Source organism: Heterodontus francisci, chromosome 42, assembly GCF_036365525.1.
Source record: "Heterodontus francisci isolate sHetFra1 chromosome 42, sHetFra1.hap1, whole genome shotgun sequence".
NCBI lineage: Eukaryota > Metazoa > Chordata > Chondrichthyes > Heterodontiformes > Heterodontidae > Heterodontus > Heterodontus francisci.
The window spans coordinates 3,744,221-3,769,734 of NC_090412.1; the positions used below are offsets into that span (position 1 = coordinate 3,744,221).

Here is a 25,514-nt window from a genome sequence, read left to right on the forward strand (position 1 = left end):
GCCAGGGAAACTGGCTGGGCCCCGCGCGGCAAGGGGGGGGTTGGTTGGGAGGGGGCAGGGCAAGTGTTGTGCAGTGGGGGCAGTTGGGTTGTAGGGGCGGGGGCCCTCGGCGGGGCACAGGGTGCCCGATCAGGAAGGCCCCCCCAGCCTGCAAGGGGGCTGCCAGATTTTACTTGGCAGCCTCCTGGGGGACTTCAGTCGCCCGCCGGCGACTGGTGCAGGTGGTGGGAGGAGGCCCTTAAGTGGTGGTTAATTGGCCACTTAAGGGCCTTGATAGGCTTGGTGGGCTATTTCTTGCTGCCGCCGCCCCTTGTAAATTTGCAGCAGGGGTGGGAAGGTATCGAGAATGGCCCCCCACCTCCCACTCAATTTTACAACCCCCCCCCTCCCCCTGCCACCAGCCCGCTGCTGAAGGGGGGGGGGGGGCATAAAATTCCGTCCCAAAAGTACTTCATTGGCTGTAAAGCACTTGGGATGTCCTGAGGTTGTGAAAGGTGCTATATAAATACAATTCTTTCTTTTTACAATGCTATTTCATTAATGTCTTGTGTTTAATCATTTCTTTTGATGCTGTCAATGATAGTGCAAAATAAATTTAGTAATTTGTCATTTTACCTAATTCTGTACGTGGTCCTTATGTTGAAGCTAGAATGTGTCAGGGTTGCAGCCAAATCTTCCGTCATGAATGTGTGTGCTTAAGTCTTTTCATTTTTAAACCACAATCATTGAGTCTCACTCCCAGTGAATGAAAGGTAGGTCTGGACACTGTGTTTGCAGTGTCAACAAAGGATCTATACCTACTGCTGTTTATTCTCTTCAATAAAGAAACCACAAAGCAAAACACCACTTTAAAAATTTTATATTCTGTACAGCAGATATAACAGAAACAAAACAGATAAGCCAAATGTTGTCTTAAACCACAGATTATCCACTGTAGAAGCAAAAAAAAAAACCTGTACAGTCTTGCAGGGGAAAATAATTGATGCTTTGAGATTAGCTGTAGAATCCCACATGTAGTGGGAAAGTTACCTGCACTAAAGGCACAGGGTACAGCATGCTACATCAGACAAAATACTATCAGTGGTATTGAAATCAAATTTCTTAAAAAGGTGATATATACAATCAAAAATGTTGCATGCCATTAATAAAGGTGAACATTCTGCAAATAGAATCAGTCAGTAAACAATGTTAACGTTCAGACTTCTAATGCATCACAAAAAATAGAAATTGGAGTCATATTTATTGATCTCCTACACAAACTCAAAAAATATAATACAGGTTCATTTACAAGTATTTAATAGTATGATACATCTTATGCTACAAAAGAAAATCTCAATATAAAATTTTTGTAATTTAAAAAAAATTGTTAATGCTAATGAATACGCTTCAAACGTTTTTAATTAAATCAAAGGCTTTAAAAAATAAGTTAAGCATCATAAATGCAAAATTATATGTTGCAATTAAAACTGGTCATTAAAAATGAATGCATAGCTCAGATCATTTCTGCAGCTATGATGGTGATTCTAGCCCCAATTCTAAATAATGACTCTTGTAACGATAAAGGTGTTGTTTTGTGAACTCCCAAAGATACTTGGAGCAATAGCATAAAGATTAAAAAAAAAGACAAGTCCCTATGTCTTTTCAGAATGTGAAAGCATTCTGCAGATATGAAAATGTGTTGGATAAAGAAAAGATACATTTTCAGAAGTCATTGCTTCTCAAGATTCATTTATTACAAAAACTGAAATAGTAATTTTTACAACAATTTAAAGGTTTTTTTTTTAGTTTGAGTGCAGTAAAAATATATAAATATCTTGCAAGTGTAAATTCAACCAACCAACTCGCTGGAACGACTGCCATGGACAGGTTCATTGAGCTCAGACTGCCGTGTTAGTTGTTAAGGCATTTGGTTGGTGGAAGTTATGTTGATTAGCTCTGCCAAAGAGCCAGCACAGGCACAATGGGCCAAATGGCCTCCTTCTGTGCTGCATCATTCTACGATTATGGTTTTACATGGAATTACTGCAAAATGGAATTTAATTATCTTGTATAACACTGCAATGACTTACAAAAATTAACATTATTACTTAAATAGGAATGACTGGATGCCTCACACAGCTATATCATAAAGGCATGTGCCATATAGATCTTGCCTGTTCAAAATAACTAAATACATAATTATCAAGCATGCAGTAGATTCAAAATATGTTCTTCATAGGCCATAAAAATTAATACTTTTGCTCTGCAGACCAGTTGCACTTTGTATACAGGGTTTTGCTACAACATACACTGATCTCTTCCATTGTAAGGCTGGTATGTACAGCATCATTTGTCTTATAGGCCCTTAGAAAGGGAGTTTTGCATTGATCACAGTGCCCTGGATACATATAAAATGTAACACAGATGTCAGTGTGATAGATGGAGCATTTAATTTATATATAAAAGTTTTTAAAAATGACCTTTTTTAAATCTAAATGCAGTTGTCTGAAAAACAGATTATGGAGCCTTTTACAAAACGAAATCCTGGGATGGATAAGAAGTAATTCTCTTCCTCCCCAAATAAAGCTCATTCAAAAATGCAGGGAAAGCAATAAATCAAGTTTAGATTCAAAAAAAGGTGATGATACCAATTATTTATTTAAATGAACTATACAAAGTTACTGATATATCACCATTAAAAAAAAACATGAAAACCGTCAGCAGTTCTGGTCAGTTCCCTAAAGTACATTTGTTAAAAGGAATCATTTCATTCTTGGCAGTGTGTTTATCTGATACTCTCACAGAAGGAAGAGAAAAAAAACCACAGTGATGGTAGCCTTTCAGTTTGCTATCCACCAAATATATAGAAATATATAAAACTGCTCAACAGATCGTTCCTGCTCGTACTGAAAGAACGAGGCCCACATTTGAATTAAAACGGACCCATCAGTTCCACAGTCAAAATGTATACACACATTTTGCTGCTTTTCATGCACCACTTGGATGTGCAATGAAGAATGTGGCTCAATCCACAGATCCCAGCGACTACAGCACACAAACCGCCGCTATAGAGCGGAAGTCACCTTCTGAAACTCAAACTTTCAGCACTCCGTTCCTCCAATATTTTTGTGTCAAAATTTGTTTGACGAGGAGTTATGGAAGGTTTCTCTGCAGTCATTTCAAATCATTCCAGTGTTGGCCAACTTCATTACTTTTTAGCATTAAGCCATGGTGTCTGGCCCTGGCAGTGGTAAATACATCAATTCAGAACTCATCGCTTCAGGTGGCACTCATGAGCAAAGTCCGCACATAGCACATGTGGTAACAGGTACAGAAACATGCACACACGTTACTGGAGCTAACAGGAGGGAAGCTTAGACACTGTCCGGTTACAAATACTGACCGCTACACTTTGCTGAATTGTGTACTTTATGTTATAAAATTTCAGCTTTCTCCTGACCCAATTGTGTGGTCTGTCCTGTCAGATCTGGACTGTATTTATAGGATAATTATAATTAAACTTACAGGCACTGAAGGAATCTGGGATCAGATAATGCAGAAAAGCAAATATGAGCTTCAGAAGGAAGTATTCCAAAACTAGAGTCTGGAAATTGCTGTAGGGCATATTAACAGATTAACATTCCTATGTCTGCTGCTTTTATCACAGGCATTAACCTGTTTAAAATAAATGGTTAATGTTTGTGATCAAATTGCAAAAAAATGCAATTCAAATACATTTATTATCTGTTAATATCACCAATGGTAATTTCCAGAGGGAAAAAAGTTACAACAAAAAGCATATGGGATTCTTGTCTTTATTAATCGAGGCACTGGGCACCAAACAAGGAAGTTATGTTAATCCTTTATAAAACGCTGGTTACGGCCCAGCTGGAGAGTGTCATTCTATGATTCAATAAAAGCTGAAACCCTGACTCTGTGGCCTAGAAATTGGTTGATGCTGGATCTGCAGACATAAAACAAGTACTAAAGTGTGCAATATAGCAGGCAGTGGGCACATTCCACACCAGCATCTTGGTAAAAGTACATTATTTATATATATATTTAAACTTTAGATTTAGAATACTGCTAAATCTAAAAAGCTGCAAATAGTGTTAATGAAATTTCTCAGTATCATTATAGTTAAAAAGAAACAGAAAGCATTATTTTTATTGAACCTGGTAAAAGTCTTCATTGGTGCCCTCTACTACTGCAACTATTGAAAATCGACTTCAACGAGAGAAAGAAGCAATTGTTTAGCAGCTGGCTGTTTCATTATCTAAAACCTCACAATGCAATTCTTACCGAGAGGTGCTGTAGCTAGGGATTTATAGTAATGTTGTGTAATAGCTAGTATGTTGCTTTTCTTGTTCATTAACCATTCTTAGTGTGAAAATGCTCGGAAAGCAGTGTGGTATTTTTAATTATTGTTATTCCTGGGCACAATCTGTGATTATTTGATATAGGTTTGGATATTTGGCATCAACAAACGTTCAAGAATTTAACAAGTTAAAGTAAATTTCTTTGCACCTTTTTTGCTTAAAGAATATAAAATTGAATGCATCTGTCCCTTCTCAATTTCCATTAACAGCAGTCTCTGGTAAAGTAGTTGGATTGTTTTGCTTGCACTTAAGGCACTAGGATTTATGCACACTTATGCAACAAGTAATAGATAAGCAAGAAGACACAAATAAAGCCCTGGCACAAATGCATACATTTTGCAATTGGTGGCCTGGGGAATTGACTTCAAATAACCAGGTCTGCAATGAAATGCAGCCTAATCCATATAACACAATAAGTTATTATGCAACAGTGGCTCTTTATATTCTGCACAAATATCATGCAAATAATACTGCTGTATTATGCAACAAAATTAGTAGATGAATACACAGGTACAAGGACAGTGGTAGACAACACAGAATTTACAAAATGTGAACTTATTAAAATATGCAATCGTTTTAAAAAAGATAACTTTTATAATTGCAAAAAACTGTATAAAAATAAATATTCTATGTACACACTCCATTCTGAGGTTAGATCATCATCACTGAAAAAAGAACAAAGTAAACTCATGTTAGTCCAAACTTCAGCACTTCAAACCAAGCCATTTCATTAACCAATTAGAGAGGGAACTGAATTAGACCAGTATTATATTCCTTAATGTTGAGCAGTAATGAGGCCAGTGTTGCACATAAATCACTTTTACTATTTGCCATTAAAGTTGATTCAATTTGATATGTGCTCCTTTTTATGCCCTGTACATTGTCTCTTCACATCACTTGGTTACACACAACTGTTGGCTCCTCTCTCTTTACCAAAGCAATATTCTCCGTTCCCCAGTCTAATTCAAAGTCCAAGTATTGTTTTCAAATTATCCTGTCTGGGCACCTCAGCCAGAGAGAATAATAATCAAAGTTTATGAATTATATTATGCTATATAATTCTTCTTGCGTTTATATGACATCCATTTACCCTGTGCAATGAACAATTTAACCTGCTTAAAATAAGTGGGTTAATATACCCATTAACATGGCAACAAAATAATTTCATAGGAATGTGTTAAATATTTGCATTCTCATAGCATGTAGAATAATTTCTAGGCTCAGACCTTAAGCTTACATGACAGAAAATTCTCATTCTTGAAATAAAGTTGATTAGCAGTAAATTATGTGGCAATGTATTACTTAAAAGCAATTTTTTTGTTTTTAAAATCTAGTGGCTCAGTTTCAGTGATCAAAGTATATGAACAGTCTACAACTGTCACTGATGAGATTGCATTCTTTGATACTGTGATCTGATGACATTTTAGAGTAGTTACTTCAACTTGTGTAATCCTGATTAAAAGACACTTTGCCATTAAGTGGATTTGGTTGTGGTGTGTGCTTACCCAGATTCTACTGTCCCACATTCTGGGCTGAGTTTTATGAGTCCTCCGCAGTTCGCGGCGGCGCACTCTAAGAACGGTGTGCATCCCGTGTGGACGCGCCGTCCTTGGGCCCCTGTGATATTACGTGTGGGGGCTCATTTAAATAGAGGTAGCAGAGGGGGCGGCCTCCACGTCCCTGGCAACGGCGTCCAGCGCCACTGAGCACACGCTGGCGCCATTCTTAAAGGGCTTAAAGCCTGCACAAATAAGTTTAGTTTTTAAAGGGTATAAAATAAATGTGGGGGTCCACACAGAGGTCCCGCCGCCGCTGGTAATATGCGGCGGGCCCTTCTTGACATTGCGGGTTGAGGCGGGCCTTCCCCCGCAGCATTTTACCAGCCCCCGCACCGCGACCTGTGGTGTCGAGGGGCTGGTAAAATTCAGCCCTACATGTGTATGTTATTAAATCAACTTCATGTATTTTGATTTCAGGTTTCAATACAAAACTGTTGTTCACTTTTTTTTAAGTTATTGCAGTAGTTTCTTTCAGATTCAATGCTGCACGGTTCCAGGTCCAAGGTGCATCTAATAATTCATTCACACTTTTACAAGTGTATAAACTTAATTTTAATTGAGGGGGATTTTACAGCCCAAACCTGGGATTAAATGGTGGAGTAATTTATATAGGGCCCTGGTGAAAAACGTTTGGTGATTGTAACAATCAAACATCCACTGTTAAAGCCAGCACATTGTTTATGATTAGTAATGAATAAGTTGGTAATTAAGGGAAGCATCAGGTATCTACACTAGGAACAGGCTCAGCAATTACCAAGCTACAGACACTAGTGGCTTCCAGTCAATTCGAAGACACCTTAACATGCCACACATCAACATACTTAAATCGTTCAGAAAATCAAATAATTTCAATTTTACTTACTTTATTCCAACAACCTTGCACAGGTAAACCATCTTCACCCTACAATTTGAAGCAGAGAAAATATTTATATATCTTTGCACTTTTCTTTTTTTGTCCTTTTCTATCACTCTATCCCCTCATTCACATGACCTATTTTTCCTGCTCCTTCCCATGTTTCTCACTTCCTCCCCATAAATATCTTATGTGCGATGCAAACTGCCCTTGTAGAAAATGCAAGACACAAAGAGCCAGTTATAACGGAGACTGTCACATATTTTGGTATTTTACATGATGCTGGGGATAAACCCAAAGGATTTTTCTCATCCAGTGTTTAGTGCAGTGACATCAGTCTAATGATTGACAGGAGTTGCATTAACGTCACATTTTTTGGAAAAATGAAGTGAAACATTTGGTATTGGGACAGCACTGTTCATAGTTGCATAAATTTAGCTCCATGTTTGGCCATTTTATGTCAGAATACATGTCAATATCTGAATGTCTTTGACAAAATCTCACCCTTTATCTTTTCTGAAACTTTTACCCATCTTCATAATGAAGGTGAAACTTCAAAAAGAAATTTTGAGAATTCACCTTGATTTGTGAAGGCAATAGGTTGAAAATTCCACCAGGGTAAGTCTAATGTTATGTACTGTGCTTATCCTGATTGGTTGATATCCATAGATTAAATCCCATTGGTGCCAACATGGAGCCACAGTGTAATTTGTTTTTCAGTGACAATGCTTACCTCTCAAATCTTTGATCCCTTTCAGGACAATATATTTTGTCCAATTCTTTTTTTAAAACAAAGGAATGAACAAATATGCCATCAGATTGTTTTTATGGCAGACTATTCTATGATTCTGCATGGAGAACAAAAATCTCTAGTCTTAGTTGAAGCTTGCCAATATTATACTCAAGCCCTCTAATTAAGTAATGTGATTACATGCACAATCTCCTTGCCTCTCAACATTTTAAAGTCATGGATTATGTTGCATCACAATCTCTTCCAACAAAAACAAGTTTTATTTACCACAGCCTCTCCTCAAAGCTTTTCATTTTGATTCCTGGAATCACCCTTTACCTTCCTTCAATCAAACTGTCAGTGTCTGCCCCTCAGAAACTTAAAAATAAACCTGCTAGTATTTGAGATCCTCGTTAATTTGATTGATTTGATGGGTTTGTACCTTCATGAATTTTTTTTTTTAAGTAGAGAGAACCTCAAGTGACAGGGCTGTTAATGGGAAATTCTAGAAATCCAAAGTCATTGCAAGGATTTCTATTTGTAACACAAAGGTGACTGTGGACACAGGCCTACGTTTTTGGATTTTTGTGTATTCAATGTCATAAACTTGAAAGTCACATTTGACTTGGTAAACAGACTATTGCTGTGGAGAATTCTACATTATTACAGAAGTGTAGAATAATAATCTGTGTCTGCTAATATTTAGGCATTACTGTAATTATGGAATAGATAGGACTGTTGTTCTTGAAGTTATCAAGCAAGGGGCAGGCAAACTCAACAGCACCTAAGGATGTGCTGACCTATCAGTGCCCTTTCTGCTTTTCCCTTGGGATTTACCCAAGAAACTGCAATAAATCCCAAACTACACCCTGAAAAAAAAAATCAACAAAACTAGCTTTATTTCTGCTGGAATGTTTTCATTTCAAACTTTAGCCTACAACCATGAGGTAGTCACTTTTATTGGAATGGACAATAGTCTCAAAATTACAGTTGGTGATATGAGTAGTTGAATTTTTAATACTTTGCTATAACAATTCCTCTATCTGCTATTTAATGTGGGTATTCACCCAGGGCAAGTAGAGAGAGGACTGTCATTCATGTTCAAATGTTAATATTAGCAACAGTATACATCTACTGACATTCAAACAACAAAGTAATTATTGTGGAAAAGTTTTTTCAAGCTTCAATTCACTACAATAACCAAGTAATAATCAATGACATCAGCCCTTTCACACAGCACACCAGATACTGTGAAGAATTGTTGCAGCATTGAAAAGGAAGCCTTTCCCTCTAACACTGAGAGCTCTGCCGGGAATCTTGCACTAACTCACTGCTTTGCCAATCTCCTGAGACCAAACTAGCAGATCACCCCTGGATTCTGGCATTTCTTAAATTATGTGAAGAAAGATTACTGTACCCCATTGAACACCAATAAAAAGTACATTTATTTAAGACTGGACAGTTGTATGCAACATGCTTTTTTTAAAAAAAAAGTTTCCAAACACAAGAACTATAAGCAAGCTGTAAAACTATTGCTCATGCATTGAGCTACTACCAGTAGAAATGGTTCAGTAAAACTTTTTTGCAATTATATGGTAATATTAAAAGAACAGGATCTGTACACTTCAAGTATTTACTAAATGAAATGTTATACATTATAAATAGGATTCTTAGATTACACTTTACATTAAGCAGAATTTGATTTCTCAAAAATGCACTAAAATGATTAATTATTTAACCATAAATCTAATTTTAAGGTAATGAATATTAACCCATTGGTACTCTGTTGTAATACATTCAGGGCAGGGTTTAGGAAAGTGGCAGAGAAGACAGGGTAGGAAAGAAGTGAGGGAATGTTAATTTTTAATTGGTTTTGAAAAGGAAAACAGGAGCATCATTATGATAAATAAGGGAGGATTCTGCAAGAACATCTACTGCAGCAACATCAAATAAGTAGGGGAGGTTTGATGGGAATGCCTGATTTTTGATATAGCAAGGAAAGACAAAGCCACTAAAATGAAAATAGTGAACTCTCCTACAGGATTTGGGTTAGCATTGTTTAACTGTGGTAGGATGAAAAGAAATTGCATTTATATAGTGCCTTTCACAACCTCAGGATGGTCAAAAGCACTTTACAGCCAATAAAGTACTTTTGAAGTGTAGCCATTTGTTGTAATGCAGGAAATGCAGCAGCCAATTTTCGCATAGCAAGATCCCACAAACGGTAATGAGATAAATGATCGGGTCATTTTTTTTTTTAGGTGTTGGGCTAAGATTAAATGTAGCCCAGGATGTCACTGTACGTGACTGATAAAAGCCTCATGGAACGTCTCCCACCCAAATCAACTGATTTTCTTATATTATGAGTTTAACGCAGTGACAAATCTTTGAAGCCAAAATGTTTGTGGTACATAAATTTTTTTTGTTGCAGAAATGCCAGCTTTGCTGGCAAATGGCAAGAAAATGGGGAGCTGGAGATTGACTATCATCTATATCATCTATAGAAAGATTGATCTTCACATCATACAGCAATGCAACAGCCTGTCACAACTGATATTCTGCAATATTGCACATCTTATATTACAAACTTGTCATTGCAGCTGTTCAACAGAAGTTTTATAATAGATGTTTCAAGAGTGAAAACTTAGAAATTTCACACTCAGCATCCGACATCATTGACAAGACCACTTCACAGACATCAAGTAAAATGTGTGTTTTCAAGTGTAAAGTGCAGGAATGTCACAACCAGTGATTATCATTCCAGGCAGGTCTAATTTGTGGAAGTCAAATTTATATTAGTTAGTCTGTTTTATTGGTACATATTTTGTCTACAATTTGTGCTTCTGTGCTGCTCTCATTGTGTGTTATTCAGTAAAGGACATATTGATGTATGTTGCTCTGTAAACATTTCTAAATTGCCATTTGTAAAGTGAGCAATATTTTATATAAGGTATTCTGTATATGTAGCAAAATTTATAATTGCAATTAACAACTACATCAGGAGTATCGGATTGCGTTAGTAAGCGTTGTGTATGTTACTGGTTGTGAAGGGGTTTTGATGACTATGTGGGAATAGAGTAGTACTTTATCCAGATTGCACTTGGAGTTATTAGCTCACTAGCATGCATGAAAGTGGATTACAATGATTAACATGCAGGAAGGGAAGGGTGATAACACCATACCAATGGGCAAGGGGCGTCAAGCCCATCCAGGCCGGGTAAGCCCGGTTCACCTTTCTCTCCTTTAAAGCCTCGGAATCCCTGTTTACAAAATGAACTGACTCGGTTAATACAAATGCATCTTGAATTGACTTTCACATAGATGGAGAAAGGAGGGAGGACTTGAAACAGGCAAGTTAATGTACAATAAGGTGGCACATCATTAGAAAGTGACATGGTCCAAGGAACGGCTTCTTTTCTTTGATGCCCATTCAGCTTTGCAAATGAGACTCTCACGCTCACTGTCAGACTCTCCGTGGACACACTGACAAATGCAAAGGTCAGAAAGGCTCTTTGACTGTTGCGAATTAAGATGCGTGGTTGAGGCAAGCACAGAAATTCCAACTGATTTTTGTCACTGGAGAGTGAGCAAACCTGGGTAAGTGAAGCCTACATCACCAGATGTGGCTCTGAACTCCTCCAGAACCACACTCTGCATTTGTCTGTTTAGTTCCTGTGGCAAACTGGAATGACAGGGCACTGCGACCTCGTTGTTGGGCAGAGCTGGATCCAAGTGAGGGTGAGGTGATTCCACATCTCCAGTGTAAAAGCAGTATTCAGGTCTGCTGTGACGGAGTCCATTTTAGTGGAATTCTTGGGCTGATATTCTTGTTCCTCCCTTATTTTTCCATTACAATACCTGACATTTGCGATTACATCACGAGAACATACCAATGGACAAGGTGCATCTAATCCGGGAACGCCTTGGTCTCCCTTATCCCCTTTAGGCCCTTTAGAGCCTCTCTTTCCCTTCTCCCCCTGCAAACAATATCTTTATTAGTCAAGGAACTATAGCAAAAAGGGGGGAAAAAGTTGAAGTAACATTCGCCTTTTTTTACTCAACTGCATATAAATAAAACATTATTGTACTGGACTGAATAGATCATTAGGAAATTTAAGCCCTGATTATAAACTCCAGCATCATCTAAGTTTTTTTATAGGAATGTTACTGAATATGTGTCTGTATTTGCACTGGAGATTGTGTCTGGTGACAGACTGGCTGCTTAAAAAAGTATCGTATCTACAAAAGGCTAATGTTATACAGAGTATGTCAGTGCTTATAAACTGTAACCTGCTTTTTTTTAACGATTCAACTGTCCCTCTTTTTTTTACAAAAATATATTTTAAGCTGAAATAATTTTTCTGAAAATTTTTTTTGAGGATGAGTGTGCAATTTTAAAACAATCAATTCCCTGTTCTAAATTATTTTGACATTTTAAAAAATTACATTGGGCACTTCACTAATGCTTCCAATATGTTTACAAACATCAAAGTGAACTGCATAATGAATTAAAGTCCAGGATCAGAATAAATATTAGAGGAGGCGGGGAGAGGGAAACTTGCAGATTGAGTAGAAAAGGAATAGCTCACACATTAGGATCATTGTCAGGAAGAGGAGATGCTGTTTGAGTAAGGACCAAGAAGGATAATCTGGGATTAATGCAGAACAGAAGGAAGGGATGAAGGGGGTAAGGCAGACCTGTTGGAAGGAATAAGAATACAGCAGAAAACGCAAAGCAAAAAAGAAACAGCACAGCATCATTTAAACATTTTTTAAAATGATACACACGTCAAAACTAGCAATACTTTCATCTGTATTTCTGGGGGAATTAAATGAGTTTACATTTTATCAAAAAATAATGGATTTAAGTTTACAATTTGAAAAAAAAAAGTACTTTTTTTGTTTAAGTCAACCAGACTCTTTACAAAGTTAAATCTTTTAACTAAAATGTAAGTTGTACCTCTAGCGTTAAACATTATGCAGTATCTACCATCAGTTATTGTATTGAACACTATAATAAAACTAATTGAAATCATCATCCATTTACAGCTTGATGATTTATTCACAACAGGCTAAGGGCTATATTTTCCTCCTTTTTTCAAATAAAAAGTGCCTTTTTCCAAAGATGTTAATAACTTGCAATCTAAGTGGCATAGCGTATAATCCTGGTTCAGCCAATTTTGTACCACTATTTCATTCACAGAAATGGTAGAAAATCGGCCAATCATGATCCCCTTAACTTTCCTCAAAGAACTAATGAACTCCACTGGTCCAAATGGCTCATAATCTATTTATGTACATAATCCAATATACAACACTACTCAGTGGACCAGACTCAGAATAGAACTTGGCTAGACAACAGTGCGGCTCAGAGAACCCAGGCTGTAGTGTTATATACCTTCCTCCGATTTAGCTCCCACCTAGCAAGGCTCCGGTCCAGGAGTTCAGCCCCTCTGAGTTCAGCTTTATATGATACATCAGTGCGGGTATAGACACTTGTTGTGCAAGCAGGTTTGTTAGTTCATAAAATGACAATTGAGTATCAGATGGATAGGTTTGATTATCTACTCAATGGCCCATCTTGAATTGGTTGCATTTAGATAAAGCCTGGAAGGAAGGCCAGTGAGTTTCACACTCGTTCGACCTTCTTGCTTGTCCCAATAAAATCAATCCCATTGCTTTAGAACCCCAAACATCTCCTAAATGAATGTCCTGGTTCATTCATACACATTCTGTAATTGCTTTCTGCTGGGGTGTATGGCTGTGCAGGACTGCTATCATAGAGTCATAGAGCCATAGTGTTATACAGCACAGAAAACAGGCCCTTCGGCCCATCGTGTCTGTGCCAGCAATGTTTGCACCTTGCAGTTCATATCTCCAAGGCGTCAGACATCTATCCTTCCTTTGTCTTCACAGGGTTGTGTCACATCTGTTTACCTCAGAATGCACCTCGAGACACTATGCAATATTTTCTGGCAGTGGTCACACACCACTTATACATGGATGGAGTAATAGCCCTACCTGTGTAGCTACGCCATTGGATTATTGGTAGGTTCATGAATGGCTACATGTGTAAACAATGAAATGATCCGTTCCTTGTGGAGGCCACCAATTTGATAAACTTTAGCCACCACTGCTGCAGCTACAGGCGATTATTGTTGAACTGTGAAGTGGGTGGGTGGTGAATGAAAGCTTCCATTACCTCCTTAATGATACAGTGGCCGACTTCTGTGATGCCCCCTCTGGCTGCCTTGAAGCCCCCTTTGATAAAAGCTAAGGGCAATGGTGACCTACACCGTGCAATACAGATGGTCGACTGCCCTTCCAGGTCTCTGTGACCAAGAACTCACCTTAGTCATACTCTCCCTGCAAACCCTGAGCCTCAACATGCACTGCTCCTGTCCTGCCCAGGTAGCAGAGTCAGCTGCGATACAAACACTGTCTGGGTAATGTGTCCTGCAAATTATGGCCACCCCTTCTGAAGCCTCGTTCTCCTGTCACACCAAGATATTCAGCAATGGTCACTGCACACATTCTGGGGGCCGGAAACTTCTCTGTGTTGTTCATGCGTGTTAGCGATACTTCAGAATCTTCCAGAACTCAGGACTCACTAGTCAGGCAAATACCAGCCCACCATCTCAGTGCAATTGTGCTCGGGTTCCTTCTTGATTGGCCTTTATCCTGCCCTTAAAAAGCTTGAGCAAGTAAATCATTTCTTCCCTAATTATTTCCCTTGGGGATATTTTCGCACAAAGTGGATGAAATGGTTGTTCCTGCTTGCTCAACACCCCACTCCTCTTTTATACATTTCTGCTTTTTGTCAAAAGTAACACCCAGAGGAAAATACAGCCCCTAGTTTTAACCTTTACTTGAAGATATCATGCAAATTACAATGACTGTAGAATTAAGTGAGACCATGCAGATGGCCAATCATCCTTACCCGGCCTCCCTTTTCACCCTTTGGTCCTAGTGAACCCTGCAAAAGACAACATTGTCTTGGTTTTCTGGTTGGATCATCAGTAAAAAAAAAAACTGCAGGATAAATTCACTGATGGCACTTTACCAGTGCACAACTTTACTTGAAGGGACCGCTGGTTAGAGAGAGAGAGGGATGAAGACAACACTGCAGCCCCAACTCTTGCTCCTTTATAGTGCAGATCTTTGCTGGGAATGAGGTATCTACGACTTTGACCTTGCATAACAACGGAACGAGCTAATTTATGTGAACCGTTCAGATTTATAATTGATTTGAATTGTCAGTGGTGGTACACAATAGATTGGAGAGTTGGATGCAAAGTGTTATTAGCTGTCTTGGTTGCATCTTGGCTGAGAGGCCTAGGAGGACATTTGGTAGCGATGAGCCCAGGCGTGCTGTACACATGCAACTGGGCACACAGCCTCGTGTATATGTGTGTATTACTGCTGCAACAATGTCAAGTTCTGTGTTGTGCTTTGTCGGCTAGTTTTGCCAGTGTGGCACTGGCTATCCAGTGACACATCAGGGATGGACAATAAATGCTGGCCTTGCCAGCAATGCTCACATCCCATTAACGAATAAAAAAACATTGGGCGAGACACCAGCCAATCAAAACATCACAGGGCATGAGACATTGGACAATCTGAACACCACAGATGAGAGATCACCTTTTCACTTTCTGCATTGCTGCAAAATTTCTCCATCAAATACTTTGTGTTGGCGCAACACCACACGGGCATGAAAGGGGTAATTTTCTGATTTTGAACTCCCAGTGGGAAGCATTGCTTGTCGGAGGTCTATATGAACATTGTGGATGAACACTGTGCTCCAATCTCAATGGAGCTGGCTGGGAAAGGTGCTGAATGGAGGTAAGATAGTTCTTCAGGGAGCCCAAATTGGAGATGTCTCTCCTTTAGCCACATCAAGTTACACAGAGTGAGAGAATTGGGCATCTCCTATAATCTTTGGTACTCGGGTATTATCGCAGGGAACATAAAGAAGGGAAGAAAGTAACTTACAAAGGGGTGTAAATTAAATGAATATCAAAACCAGGGGAAAACAATGTCTTCAACGTTCTGAATAAGATAAAAACAACTCTAGACACCAAGCAGCTTTTAGTGTGGTTCCACATGTTTGAGCTGTCCATCTTACTAAAATCACAGCTACTTTCCTGTTGATTACATTACCGTAAGGTAGAATATACAGCACTTCCAACACATGGCAAGAGCCGAATCCAATTTTAACCCAACATACCTGAGAGAATGAGGCGTGTTCGGGTCGGGATCCTGACTTACAGCCCGCACTGATTATACACTTAACGGCATGACCTCAATGGTCCCAAACCCGCCCCATTCTGACTGGCTATTTTAGGTTAAAATCAGAACTAGTTTCAGAACACAAAATATTAACTAGCTTCCTTACAGGTAATCCCCGTGGTCCGATTGGTCCTGCATATCCCGGGTCTCCTTTATCACCCTAAAACAAACACCAACAGAGTTATATAATTGTTACAAACAGACTGTATGTACATTCAAAGTAAATGATGATTCTACTCATTACATTATTCCATCAAAGTCACAATGACTATAAAAATGCCAATGACTAGGCTGCCTTATCTGGAAGGATGTTGGATAAATTCACTTTTGCAGCTCAGCACAGATGGATAGTAAATACACTGATGATTAGGCCATGCGATGAATGAATTCAGATGGCTAACATTTCAGCATTCCTTATCATAAGATGCAGGTTTTGCATTTACAAATAAACATTTTGGCTCCTCAATGGGTCAATTGGTAAATGGCCAAACTGAGACATGCTGATCAGGACCACTCGGGTTTTATCCTCTCTCTTTGCCCAGTTATGTGACGTCAGTGGTTTGGGTGCCAGAGTTAGGGAAAGGAAAAAGTCTGCCAGGGCTCCCTTTCTAAGTTATTATTCAATGACTCTTGCTAGAAAGTGTGTGTGTGTGTGTGTGTATGCTGTTTGCACGTGTTTGACTGTGTGTAAGATGCTCTCGACAAGGAATACCACATTGACACATTAGGGGCAATTTTAATGTAATGCACTCATTGGAAGTCCCACAGGATTGGGTGCAACACTGGTTTTACACTCCTGCTTGATTTGACTCTCTACTGAAGCTAATATTGGACAGGGTGTAAAACTGGCATTCTACCCCGATCCTGTGGGTTTCCTGCTTGGTGAGTGAGGTTACATTGACCCCCACTGTCTCAGCTCATGTGAAGGATGGTCAGTTAGGAAATGGGCCGGAGAGTTCCCAGATTTGTGGAACGATATCCTAGCCTGAGTCTGTATCTTCAGAAAAAGAGAGGAAACATGGGATCGGAGCACAGAGCAGTAATTGTACAGAAACAGTTGTTTTGAAAAAACATATATTATAGCATTGGAAAATATGAAATTCACTTCAATCAGTTGTATCCTAATGTAATATCTTTCAGCAAAAATCCAGAATTTCTTAAACTGTAATTACATCATAACTATCAAAATGGTGCTTTAAAAAATAAGCACTATGGGAAATAAATGCTAGATATTAAACAAAATGCTGATCAGATTTGAATTTCCACAGATCTTTGTAATAAAAATTCCCTTGGCACCTTCTATGTGTCAGGTTGATTGATGATTTCATGACTGTCGAGATTGACTCCAGTGAGCCAGGGGTCCTCGGTTAAATATTCACAATCCTGAAATTACATGTGGAATTCTTCCTTCTCTCCAATCACTATTCACATCCAAGAAACCACCTGATTCCTTCATGCATTCTATCGACTCACCTGACTCAATGCTGGACCCAGTGTTCAGATGCTCTCAAGTACTGTAACCCCATTTCCCCAAATCATGGTCATCACCCCATTCCTTAAAAAAACCTGACGGTTGACTGGTATCCACCCCGATTGCTCCCATCATCTATAACCTCCCAATCTCTGCAAGGTTCTGGGATGTGTCATCCTCATCCAATTCTATGACCACCTCTCCCACCCCTCGAAGCTCAAAATTCTTCTGTTTAGTTTCCATTCTGTCCACACCATTGAGACTTCTGTGATCATTATTCTGTATAATTATGCCTAGAGTGAGTTATCCCTCCTCATTCCCTCTTTGACTTTTGGCATAGTTGACTGTTTCATCCACATCCACCAGTTCTCCTCTCTGCTCTGCCCGTTTACCACAGTCCTCCATCCCCAGTGGGATCAAAATAGCCTCTCTCCCACGTCACATGATTACCTTCAGTGCGTCCCAAGTTTCCACTGTAGTGATTCCTATTTTCCATGTATACTTGCACTGGGGCAACATTACACAAAGCCATGTGTGTGCCAACGATACTCAGCTTTACACCTCCCCATCACTACCCTTGGTTCAGGATTGTAATTGTGTTGTCTGACCTCTTATCGGAGATCAAATCATGAGTGAGCCAGTGATTTCTGATACTTTATGTTGACATGACTGAAGCCATGTTATTCTTCCAAACAGAAACCCTGCACCTGAAATTCAGCCCAAGAAGCCTCGGTATCCTGCTGTACCTGAAAATGGGCTTCAAACCCCAAATCTAGTTCATCACCGAATCTGCCTAATTCTACCTCAGAAATATTGTTGCATTCATCACCCACTCTCTGCTGTTTAACAGCCCAATACAATCTCCATCATTCCAAGCAGAGCCACACAGTTTAGAAAAAAGGTTATGAACCTTCCAAGGGTGGACAAGTTAAGTCAAGGCTCTGGTGCTGAAATACATCCAGTACCACCCACACAGCTTCAATCTGCTCCTTGTTCATTACACACTCTCTCAGCAGCTCACTGTCAGGTAATCTCTCCACAAACCCGAGTTACTGCCAGTTTGCACTAATTTTTCTGGAGTAATTTGCCTGATTTTGGCTAGACCAGCGTCATAGATTGAGGACGTATAAGCACAAATTGAGTTCATATCAAGTTTCATGATCTCTTGCTGTGGTTTTAAAAGAAATCGTGGTGGAAGCTGGTCCCGCCCACATATTGAATTCATCATGGAGGTGAGTTTCTGTCATTTGTGGCCCTTTGAGGAGGCTCTTCAAATCGAGCTAATTTTTTTTAGGCCCAAAGGCACTAATAGGTACATAGTAAAATATCTTGAATATTTAAAAAGTTTTAACAAGAAACTGTCTACTGTACATCAATTAAACTAATAAGTGATTCAGTAAAGTTCTTTTGAAGTCATTTTCAGGGATTAAAAATCAGGTGCAGAACTGGATACTGATTAAAAAGGCTTATTTTTTGTCATAAACCCATTTTCAGTTACATTAATAAAACTGCACCATGTTACCACTCATAAATACATCAATTAATATTTTTAATGAACAATAACCAATTACATTCTCTGATGCTGCTTCATGGAAGATTTTAGAATTAGAATTAGAACATTACAGCGCAGTACAGGCCCTTCGGCCCTCGATGTTGCGCCGACCATCTGACCTACACTATTCCATTTTCATCCATATGTCTATCCAATGACCACTTAAATGCCCTTAAAGTTGGCAAGTCTACTACTGTTGCAGGCAGGGTGTTCCACGCCCCTACTACTCTCTGAGTAAAGAAACTACCTCTGACATCTGTCCTATATCTATCACCCCTCAACTTAAAGCTATGTCCCCTCGTGTTTCCCATCACCATCCGAGGAAAAAGACTCTCACTATCCACCCTATCTAACCCTCTGATTATCTTATATGTCTCTATTAAGTCACCTCTCCTCCTCCTTCTCTCCAACGAAAACAACCTCAAGTCCCTCAGCCTTTCCTCGTAAGACCTTCCCTCCATACCAGGCAACATCCTATTAAATCTCCTCTGCACCCTTTCCAAAGCTTCCACATCCTTCCTATAATGCGGTGACCAGAACTGCACGCAATACTCCAGGTGCGGTCTCACCAGAGTTTTGTACAGCTGCAGCATGACCTCGTGGCTCCGAAACTCGATCCCCCTACTAATAAAAGCTAACACACCATATGCCTTCTTAACAGCCCTATTAACCTGGGTAGCAACCTTCAGGGATTTATGCACCTGGACACCAAGATCTCTCTGTTCATCTACACTACCAAGAATCTTCCCATTAGCCCAGTACTCTGCATTCCTGTTACTCCTTCCAAAGTGAATCAACTCGCACTTTTCCGCATTAAATTCCATTTGCCATCTCTCAGCCCAGCTCTGCAGCCTATCTATGTCCCTCTGTACCCTACAACATCCTTCGGCACTATCCACAACTCCACTGACCTTGGTGTCATCCGCAAATTTACTAACCCACCCTTCTACACCCTCTTCCAGGTCATTTATAAAAATGACAAACAGCAGTGGCCCCAAAACAGATCCTTGCGGTACACCACTAGTAACTAAACTCCAGGATGAACATTTGCCATCAACCACCACCCTCTGTCTTCTTTCAGCTAGCCAATTTATGATCCAAAGCTCTAAATCACCTTCAACCCCATACTTCCGTATTTTCTGCAATAGCCTACCATGGGGAACCTTATCAAACGCCTTACTGAAATCCATATACACCACATCCACTGCTTTACCCTCATCCACCTGTTTGGTCACCTTCTCGAAAAACTCAATAAGGTTTGTGAGGCACGACCTACCCGTCACAAAACCGTGCTGACTATCGCTAATGAACTTATTCTTTTCAAGATGATTATAAATCCTGTCTCTTATAACCTTTTCCAACATTTTACCCACAACTGAAGTAAGGCTCACAGGTCTATAATTACCAGGGCTGTCTCTACTCCCCTTCTTGAACAAGGGGACAACATTTGCTATCCTCCAGTCTTCCGGCACTATTCTTGTCGACAATGACGACATAAAGATCAAGGACAAAGGCTATGCAATCTCCTCCCTAGCTTCCCAGAGAATCCTAGGATAAATCCCATCTGGCCCAGGGGACTTATCTATTTTCACACTTTCCAAAATTGATAACACCTCCTCCTTGTGAACCTCAATCCCATCTAGCCTAGTAGCCTGAATCTCAGTATTCTCCTCGACAACATTTTCTTTCTCTACTGTAAATACTGACGCAAAATATTCATTTAACACTTCCCCTACCTCCTCTGATTCCACACACAACTTCCCACTACTATCCTTGATTGGCCCTAATCTAACTCTAGTCATTCTTTTATTCCTGATATACCTATAGAAAGCCTTAGGGTTTTCCTTGATCCTATCCGCCAATGACTTCTCGTGTCCTCTCCTCGCTCTTCTAAGCTCTCCCTTTAGATCCTTCCTGGCTAGCTTGTAACTCTCAAGCGCCCTAACTGAGCCTTCACGTCTCATCCTAACATAAGCCTTCTTCTTCCTCTTGACCATCGCTTCAACTTCTTTAGTAAACCACGGCTCCCTCGCTCGACAACTTCCTCCCTGCCTCACAGGTACATACTTATCAAGGACACGCAGTAGCTGCTCCTTGAATAAGCTCCACATTTCGATTGTTCCCATCCCCTGCAGTTTCCTTCCCCATCCTACGCATCCTAAATCTTGCCTAATCGCATCATAATTTCCTTTCCCCCAGCTATAATTCTTGCCCTGCGGTATATACCTGTCCCTGCCCATCGCTAAGGTAAACCTAACCGAATTGTGGTCACTATCACCAAAGTGCTCACCTACATCTAAATCTAACACCTGGCCGGGTTCATTACCCAGTACCAAATCCAATGTGGCATCGCCCCTGGTTGGCCTGTCTACATGCTGTGTCAGAAAACCCTCCTGCACACACTGGACAAAAACAGACCCATCTAAAGTACTCGAACTATAGTATTTCCAGTCAATATTTGGAAAGTTAAAGTCCCCCATAACAACTACCCTGTTACTCTCGCCCCTGTCGAGAATCATCTTCACTATCCTTTCCTCTACATCTCTGGAACTATTTGGAGGTCTATAAAAGACTCCCAACAGGGTGACCTCACCTCTTCTGTTTCTAACCTCGGCCCATACTACCTCAGTAGACGAGTCCTCAAATGTCCTTTCTGCCGCTGTAATACTCTCCTTGATTAACAATGCCACACCCCCCCCCTCTTTTACCCTCTTCTCTGTTCTTACTGAAACATCTAAATCCCGGAATCTGCAACATCCATTCCTGCCCCTGCTCTACCCATGTCTCCGAAATGGCCACTACATCGAGATGCCAGGTACCAACCCATGCTGCAAGCTCACCCACCTTATTCCGGATGCTCCTGTGATTTTACATTTGTGATTATGCAAATGAGCTTGAGCAGAAACTTCAGCAATAATTTCATTTTGGAAAACCAGCGCAATTTCAATCACAATTTATGCCCAGATTGTTGACCGTGTCCAAAGCAAAAACTTTAGTCCCTCATTTCTGGGGACAAGGTACCTTCACCTCTCATCACCTATGGAGAGAGAGAGTAGGAAGTGAGGAGAGGGAGAGAGAGGATGCGAGTGTGTTCAGAGAAGAGAGAAAAAGGGGAGGGGGGGGGGGGGGAGAGAGAGGGAAGAGACTGACCCAGCATTTGTGGCTCTCTCTTTTTGATGGACTAAGGGCTATAGTGAAATCAGCAGCGCCATCGAGCTCAATTAGTCTGTTCAGAACTGAGCCAGAAGATGGTCACAAAGTCTCAAATGAACAATGGAAGGTGTTGGTCTCCAGTCTAGGAGTGTTCCCAGCAATGGCTGTGTCCTCGGAGGCTGCACAAGAACCTCTGTGAATTTGGTTTGATGCTTGTTCTGTTACCAAACCACCTGTGTCAAAACGTCAGAAGGGTGCAGATAACATTGTATTGATGTTCTGATTGCTTCCCTGGGCCATATCTAGTGGTTTTGAAGATGTTGCTACACAAGCATCTGTACTGGATTAATGTGGGACTGGAGTCGCAGTGTAATGTTATGCATGAGCACTGTAGCGTAATCATGGGGCAAATGATCACTGCATCATACAGCAAACTATGTTCAGTATTTCCATCTTCATTCATCATTAATTTCCCATCTCTTGCAGTGCTGCTCACCAAACTGTAAGGCCTGAGGGTCCACCTGTCACAGTACGCCCCCAAAAAATTTGTACATAAAGTCACTTGGAAATAAAATGTTGCCTCTCGGCATTTCATTCCGCTATTTACAGCTATCTGTTTCTAACAGCATTCACGTAAGCCTGAAATTGAAATCGTTTTATGCCAACATCCCACATTTCATCTCACTCTTACCCTTTCTCCTTTTGGTCCCGCTGGCCCTGGTACACCCTACATAGAAATGAATATATTTAAGAACATCAGACTATCTACTCCTATTATGTAGTAACAAAACCGTATACAAAAAAAGGCCCAGCATTAGAGCAGAAGAGCACTTTGCTCATTCAGAGAACAGTACATGGACCAGTTGCTCAGCCTAAAGAAAATTAAGTAGCGCTCTCTTAGTAGGACTGGGGCATTTCTGTTGGTGACATAACCCTGGGTTTGCTCCAATGGAGTGAATAGAATTCTGTTATATCCCACCTGCAGGTCAATTATCAGTCTGGTTTACAAATGGAGGCATGAGACACTGGCTTGAGGTAATCTGCCCTCCAATTTTCCTTCCCTCCTTCTTGGGTCTTCACTCTAAGGGTCCAACCACCCCACTCCTCCCCAATGATGGCACGGTTGAATTTGGGAATGCTGTATTCGGAGACTTCATCCTATCATTTGGTGAAAAGACATTCTCCTACATCATGATGCAAAAATACATCTTATAATCTGATGCATATTTTCTCAGAAAAGTCTCTGTTTCAGGAGAATGAAAGAATGAAAAGAAAGTTACTGACATTAGCAGTGAAGGTGACGGCAATTTAAATGGGCTTTACATGTGTGGGAGTGTAGCTATTTGTGGTCCTCTTTTCTATATTAAGTACCTGTGGGAAAGTTAGTTTCCCCACATATCACTGGTGAATTTAAAGAGTCACATAGCAGGGACGTGAGAAGACTTATTGAAGTTGTGTGCAGATACATAAATAAAAGGCACTGAAATTCTGACAACACAGACATAGGAATATTAATGAGTTGCTTCAGATTCATCTCTGTTATTTTAGCAAAAACATTAATGTTTAAAATGAAGGGATTAACATATATCTTACTGCATAATTTCAAGGCAGAATGTTAGCAAATGATACTGCTGTTGGGACATGTGAAAGTTGCAATGCAACACTGTGTTTCCGTGCAACTGTGCGGATTATGGGATAGATATACTGGCATTAAGCTGGCCAAGTGCTCAGGGAGACTTTTGTTGCCACCGTCAAATGAGTATAGAATTTAAAGCTCCCTGGGCATCCTGTGTGTTGTTTTAGTCCATTTATTTACTGCTTAACTAATGTATGGTATCATGAAGATTATCAATTGAAAAAACGAAATCTACTGTTAAAATCTAGTAATCCTTAATAAGTGAAGTACCAACTAAACTGCAGAGTATCTAGATCTCTGGGTTAACAACACTTGCTTCTACTGCAATGAACCAAACTATAATTCAATGTTATTAATGTACAATTACTCTGTCTTAATGTACTGCAAAGCCTTCACAACCAACCTCCCTCGTCGCCAACTGCTTAATCTAAGACCTAGATCAAGTGTCACTGGATGCCTAGATCCCTGTTGCCTGGCACAGTGCAAGCTGGCTTGTATAGGTGTCTCCAGTCTGCTGAAGGCAGGTCTTTGTCCCATAGCTGATGATGACATTTAGAGGACTGGCCCAACAGCTGCCAGCAGATGTTAGGGAGGCTGGATACGAGACGACACACACATACGCACACACACACTGTTCCATGACTGGCATTCAAACAGGTAATTAGCTGCTACTGAAGTTTCATATCTCCAACTGGCAGAACTACCAGTCGATGGGGTATGGCGTGTGTATCCATGGCGTGGTGCACCTCGCAACAGCTCAAACCCACTCTTGCCAGTTGTCTATTTAGCTGGTGACTATTCTTTTTAGATGGAAACTAGGGGGAGTTGGTAGAATCTCTTTGGAACTGAGGTAGCTCCAAAATGATGCACTAGGTGATGCAAGTTTGAATCCAAGCCAACACTCCATAGTTAAATATTTTATCCTATTACCAGATCCTCAGTACCCCAGGATGCTGTTGTTGATTAACCAGCTAAGCCCTGTTCCTGAGGGATAGACCAGTGACTGGGAGTTGGGAATTTTCCTGCTCTGATCTAAAGAATCTTGCACCTGATGGGTAGACTAGTTGTAGTTGGACAGGCACAAGTGACCTGTTCAGGTAAGCTCCACAGTTTTAGCTGGTTTGCCTCCTGTGGTACCTCTCTACACACTTGGGGGCCCCTAGTAATTTGGCTCTGCCAACAGCTACTCTGCTACCTCATGTAAGTGGAATGTTCCCCCCACAGGGAGAGAATGTGCACACCATAATTGGGCAAACAAAGACTGTACAAGTAGGTGTAGATAGCTCAATATCTTCAATTGGAGACTATTAAGCATGGCGATGGGTTTCCAGAGATGAGATATGCCCAGCAAACTAAAAATAAATCTTGATGTGGTTGAAATTCATCTCAGGCAGTGATGCAAAAAGTAGTGATACAGAATCAGCTGCCCAATTTTATTTCCATTTCACCCCAACGATTCAATAATAAGTGCAACAAATTATGCAGTGTGGAGATGAGTTCCACTGTAATTTTAAGGGTCTGCTTTGGTCAGAATAACTCTAAGGTCATCGGCCCAAGTTACATGTCAGCATTAAATGCTTCAGACCTACTAAGACAGAACTGATTTACTATAAACCACAGATTGCTTTGGTATATGAAAATGTAGGACATTTGAAAATATCAAACATATAAAACCAAAATTGGGTACTGTTCAGTATAACATTTTTTGTTTAAACACAGTAAAGGACTGTAAATTTTGACCTCCTACATTTGTTAATTTACCAGAATTACAACACTGTGGCTACAATATTTGTACCCGTTGAACAGTCACATTACTTAAGCAATTCCTAATACAAATGACTAACCAAAAGGTTAAATAAGCAGTTGCATGCATTGGCAGATCTTTCATGCTTCATTTATAATGGAAACGG

At 40.1% G+C, this 25,514-nt stretch overlaps 1 protein-coding gene across 1 annotated transcript in view; it reads right to left on the reverse strand.

The window, feature by feature from the left end:
* Positions 1 to 841: 841 nt before the first annotated feature.
* col13a1 (collagen, type XIII, alpha 1) overlaps positions 842 to 25,514 on the reverse strand; it is a 131,276-nt gene continuing 106,603 nt past the window's right edge. Inside the window, exons 29-34 of the mRNA XM_068020400.1 lie at positions 22,660 to 22,695; positions 15,899 to 15,952; positions 14,441 to 14,476; positions 11,391 to 11,477; positions 6,780 to 6,818; positions 842 to 5,023 (exon numbers count right to left, since the gene is read on the reverse strand). Of these exons, the coding sequence (XP_067876501.1) occupies positions 5,021 to 5,023; positions 6,780 to 6,818; positions 11,391 to 11,477; positions 14,441 to 14,476; positions 15,899 to 15,952; positions 22,660 to 22,695 (255 nt within the window). The 3' untranslated portion in view covers positions 842 to 5,020. The remainder of the gene's footprint in view (positions 5,024 to 6,779; positions 6,819 to 11,390; positions 11,478 to 14,440; positions 14,477 to 15,898; positions 15,953 to 22,659; positions 22,696 to 25,514) is intronic.